Source organism: Cherax quadricarinatus, chromosome 77, assembly GCF_038502225.1.
Source record: "Cherax quadricarinatus isolate ZL_2023a chromosome 77, ASM3850222v1, whole genome shotgun sequence".
NCBI classification, from domain to species: Eukaryota; Metazoa; Arthropoda; class Malacostraca; order Decapoda; family Parastacidae; genus Cherax; species Cherax quadricarinatus.
Window position 1 is genome coordinate 2,092,105 of NC_091368.1, and position 5,000 is coordinate 2,097,104.

General features: G+C 37.0%; 1 protein-coding gene across 1 annotated transcript in view; it reads right to left on the reverse strand.

The window, feature by feature from the left end:
- Positions 1 to 3,483: 3,483 nt before the first annotated feature.
- LOC128701972 (pancreatic triacylglycerol lipase) overlaps positions 3,484 to 5,000 on the reverse strand; it is a 14,280-nt gene continuing 12,763 nt past the window's right edge. Inside the window, exons 7-8 of the mRNA XM_053795968.2 lie at positions 4,367 to 4,573; positions 3,484 to 3,773 (exon numbers count right to left, since the gene is read on the reverse strand). Coding sequence (XP_053651943.2) covers positions 3,659 to 3,773; positions 4,367 to 4,573 — 322 coding nt within the window. The 3' untranslated portion in view covers positions 3,484 to 3,658. The remainder of the gene's footprint in view (positions 3,774 to 4,366; positions 4,574 to 5,000) is intronic.

Below are 5,000 nucleotides of genomic sequence, written 5' to 3' on the forward strand. Positions count from 1 at the left end.
TGCGTTAACGCAGGATTCCTGTTGATAAATAAGATATGTGCAACACCTGGGTATTTTTAGTATGAAGACGTTTCGCTCTCCAGTAATTATATCAGCCCAAAAGAAAGAATAATGCTGGAGACGGTGTAAGACCTGAATATATAGTTTGAGGTAATCAGTCCCTCAGCCTGATGTCAATGTGTTGAGTCCATTAAGACTGATGGACTGTGTACATCGACTCGAGGATGAGGGACTGATTACCTCCAACTCCTCATCATCTTCCACCGTTCTTCTCTCTATTGGACTGTAGAAGCCATTGGCCGGCGTATCGCTTCCACAATAAATATTCCTAAATGCTCCACAAGAGATTTCCAGCTTAAGAAAGAAACGATGACAAAGAGATCACTTGATCTATTTCTTAGAGTGCTAAAAGGAGCGAAATACATCCTACATTTCCTTGCTTGTTTTCTTGCTTTCTTTTTTTTCCCTGCAGTCTTTCTTGCCTTTCTTTCTTTTCCTTTCTTCACTCTGGAATGTCTGGGTCAGTATTAAGCTCAATAGTCAACCAATAATGGTCACAGTAAGTAGTAAATCAACAGATCTGAACGAAAATATTACTGAAAATCATACGTATGTCGTGTGTGTGTGTGTGTGTGTGTGTGTGTGTGTGTGTGTGTGTGTGTGTGTGTGTGTGTGTGTGTGTGTGAAGTGAAGTTAAGTGTGTATATGCTCTGCCTTATCTGCAATTGCTCAAGGGGAAACTCTTGCAATTCTTGTTCTGCATCATTTTTCCCTGTCTTCAATATGCAATAACATCCGGCCAGCGTCTTCAAGAAGGCACAAAGGCTTCTTAACTGTGCTGTTACCAAGTGTAGTCGCGTACCTCTGGCGTTAATGTCAACAGTCAAACTATTAAACGCTGCAGGCGAGCCAAGGTAAGTGTCCTCTGCAGAGTTCACACAACTATTATATTCTTTGGAAGATTTCCCAGCTGTCGTTCTCCCTCTACAGCCAGTAAGTCTCTTAATGTGTTCGTTCCAAGGTATGTTTTGTGTCTAGTGGAGGCTGAGTGATAGTAACTCCAGCTCTGCTGGAAACGAAATCTTTGAAGCTGCCGTAGCTGCTGAGCCATTGATAAAATACTTGACGATATCCTCACTGCTCTACTGAAGTCTCCTTGCTCAGGCTGGTCCATTTCAGCACTTTGCACGAGCCTTATACCGGGTGAAGAAATATGACAGGGAAACATAGTTTGCTGCTTTCGTTCCCATTGTGTAACTGTCATATTGAACAGGGTAGCACCACAATGCTAAAAAAAAAAACGTAGAATACCTTTTTATAGTACACCGGACGCAAAGAAAGAAAACACATCCATCGTGACTCGCTCAATAGCTGTCCTGCCAGTTGTGCGCTGACATCACAACGCAATTGGAAAGAGAATAGTAAAAGGAAATATATTGTTTACGGTGAAAAATATTTGCAACTGAGAATTTTTTTTAAATGTTTTCTAATTCTGTACCGCCTACTAAATATCATTTCCGAAATCCGGGTAATTCAAGGCCCGGAAAAGCAACCAGTGTGGGATAATGTGCGAAGGTAAATTTCAATATTTTATTTTCAGCTCGTAACTAATTTGTATATATATATATATATATATATATATATATATATATATATATATATATATATATATATATATATATATATATATATATATATATATATATATATATATAAGCGTATCATCAATCTCCAAAATATTTTTCCCTCATCCATTACTTTACTTCTTCCTCTTCTTCGTCTTCTTCCTCTTCCTCTTCTTCTTCTTCCTCCTCTTTCCCCACCTTCATTCCTAACTTCAAGTCACTTCAGCACTGCTTCAGAGGGCTGTAGCGCCCTGATGCTGATATACTTAAAACATCTCGTAACGAGACATCTATTCAATGTTTACTCTTCAAAGAACCCATCTTGATGCTGGTGTAGGGCTCTTGATTCTAGGTAAAGGAGATGCTCTTCCCTTCCTCGAATCGAACTTGATTACCTTCCATTCTTGAAGTACTGAGTGACTTTTCAAACAACTACGATGGACAAGTGCATATTCTTAGGTTCTTACATGTTCTTACGTTCTTATGTTCTTGCGTTCTTATATTCCTGTGTTCTTACATTCTTATTTTTAGTGTTATCTTCTTACGTTCTCATGTTCTATTGGTCTTATGTTCTAACCTTATGTTCTTATGTTTTCATGTTCTTAATTTTTTGTGTTCTTATTTTTTTACGTTCTTGTGTTCTTATGTTCTTACCTTCTTGTGTTATATTCTCATGTTCATGTATTCTTTCCTTCTCACGTTATTCTATTCTTATAAGTTCTTATTATCGTATATTCTCATGTTGTATTGTTCTTATGTTCTTAACTTCCTGTGTTCTCGTGTTCTCATGTTCTTGTGTTCATAATTACTGTAAAAGTTTGAAGCTTAAAGAATAATTTTCAATGTTTATATTCCCTGTTTTACGAGCTGGAAATAATGTTTATCTTCCCTGTTTTACGAGCTGGAAATAATACCCGCGTCTCAGTTGCGTAATCAGCACCTTAATGTGAGGCCTATTAGAAAATTGGGCCATTAAGTCTTTAGGCTATTACGTGATTTACCATTTAAGTTGTTAAGTCATTGGGGAAGGTTGATATTCACAGTGTAGGCAGGACCAGGTCAGGCATCCGGCGAGAAAAGAGTAAATATCCAGCTAAAAATCCGGTAGCAATCCGGACGGAATCTGGTGGGAATCCGCCCAGCATCCGGTGAGAATGTGATCAGCAACCAGCCAGAATCCCAGCAAGAGTCGACAGGCCGTAAGACCACGTTGATAGCCGCCACTTCCACAACTAGTTGTCAGAGGGGAAGACAGATGCCCTCTATAGATCTCCTTTATAGGACATTTTAATGAAGAAACATGAAATAGATTGTGTGAGAGAGAGAGAGAGAGAGAGAGAGAGAGAGAGAGAGAGAGAGAGAGAGAGAGAGAGAGAGAGAGAGAGAGAGAGAGAGAGAGAGAGAGAGAGATGGAATCTTATTTATCATTTCAGTCGACAATTGTCCTTCAAAAATCTTCTGCATTGTTATTGCGTTTATATATATATATATATATATATATATATATATATATATATATATATATATATATATATATATATACATTGCAGGAAACTTTAAATTATTTCATTTTAATTTATAAATTAATATTAAAAATACTGAGGAAGTTAATATATGCTTGAAGGCTGGTCATTAAAAGTTTTAATCGTTCTGAAATATTTATTTCTCATTCGAAATGATGAAAAATATTTGGGAAATTCTGATTCTGTTATAAGGATTTGGTTTAATTAGGACACCCAAGAAATATATTTTCAAAATTCTAATTTTTTTGGTAAGTCACATGTGCAACACTTGGGTTGCACCTGTGACTGATACATCAACCTGGTTAAGTTTTAAACTCTGAGAAAAACCACGGACACTTTGTACTAATTTTGAGGTTTATTATATATTGATCTGGTCAGTTCGTCGTCCCAAGCCATCACCTCACTCAGGAATGATGGGTGTCGCTGATGGTTGAGAGTAATGGGTGTCACTGGTGGTGGAGAGTAATGGGTGTCACTGGTGGTAAAGAGTGATGGGTGTCACTGTGTTTACTAAACAGAGAAGACACAAGATTCGTCCCACACCAGGACCTCAGTGTGTTTATTCTTAATCTTGATATAATCCTCTCCCACCTGACACAACACTTTAGTGTGGTCCAGTCGACTCCTGCAGCAACAAAATACAATGTTACATTTTGCAAATCCGGGATTTTTAAAGAATAACTTCACGTCCAAAAAACATGTGAACAATATATACAATTGCAAAGATGTTATTGCTGAAGAAATCGCAATAACACGATTGCAGTCAAATCACAGAATGGGTAAATTATAATGACGGCCTTGAAGGAACTTGAGCTAGAGCACAACACAGACAAGCTGGTGTGGATTCATCTGAAAAAAACCTGCATTTGTGATCACAGTAGTGGCCCATGCTAACCTCCCTATGGCGAGTAGAATTATATTTAGTTGGATGAATCTTATTGGAGCCTACTAGCCCAGTGGTTAACGCACTGGCCTCTGAGTTTCAGGAACGTATATATATATATATATATATATATATATATATATATATATATATATATATATATATATATATATATATATATATATATATATATATATATATATATATATATATATATATATATATATATATATATATATATATATATATATATATATATATATATATATATATATATATATACATATATATGTGTGTGTGTGAGGGAGAAAGAGAGAGAGAGGCACCATACTCACGTCTCAGGATAATATTCCATGGATGAGATCTGGATGGAGCGAACATAGAGTGCAGAGTTACACGTCAAGAGGAAGCAGTAACTACCGGGGTCGAAGAGGGAATCATCATACCTCCAATAAGCTTCCATCCTGATCACTCGTGAGACGTCAATGTGGCTGGTAAACATGAAGTATTTTGGCTGCCCATGTTCGAACCTCTCGTGATCCCTGTGCGAAACATCTCGTTATGATTAATGCACGTTTTTTTTATTACTATTTTCTTTAGACAATTTTAATTTTCTAGATTGTGCGAAACGTTTTAGTAAAGCTTGAGTGAACTTTGCATTTTAATATTTTTTTCTAGGAGAACCTTAATATTATAGATGCAAGTGTGAGCAGACTGGTCCATAAGTCTCGCTCTACCTGGGAATCGAACCCGGGATCCGTGACATAAGTTATTTCCCACCTAGCTACACTTTTAAGCCACTTCAGTGTGCCTTACTCTCTTACTGAGTCTAATTAGAAACTACTAGAGTATAGCCTAAAAAAAAAAGGCTTAATAACGTGAATGGAACAATACACTAATAATCCGTACTTAGAAGAGAGGAGCTTACGACGACGTTTCGGTCCGACCTGGACCATTTACAAAGTCACG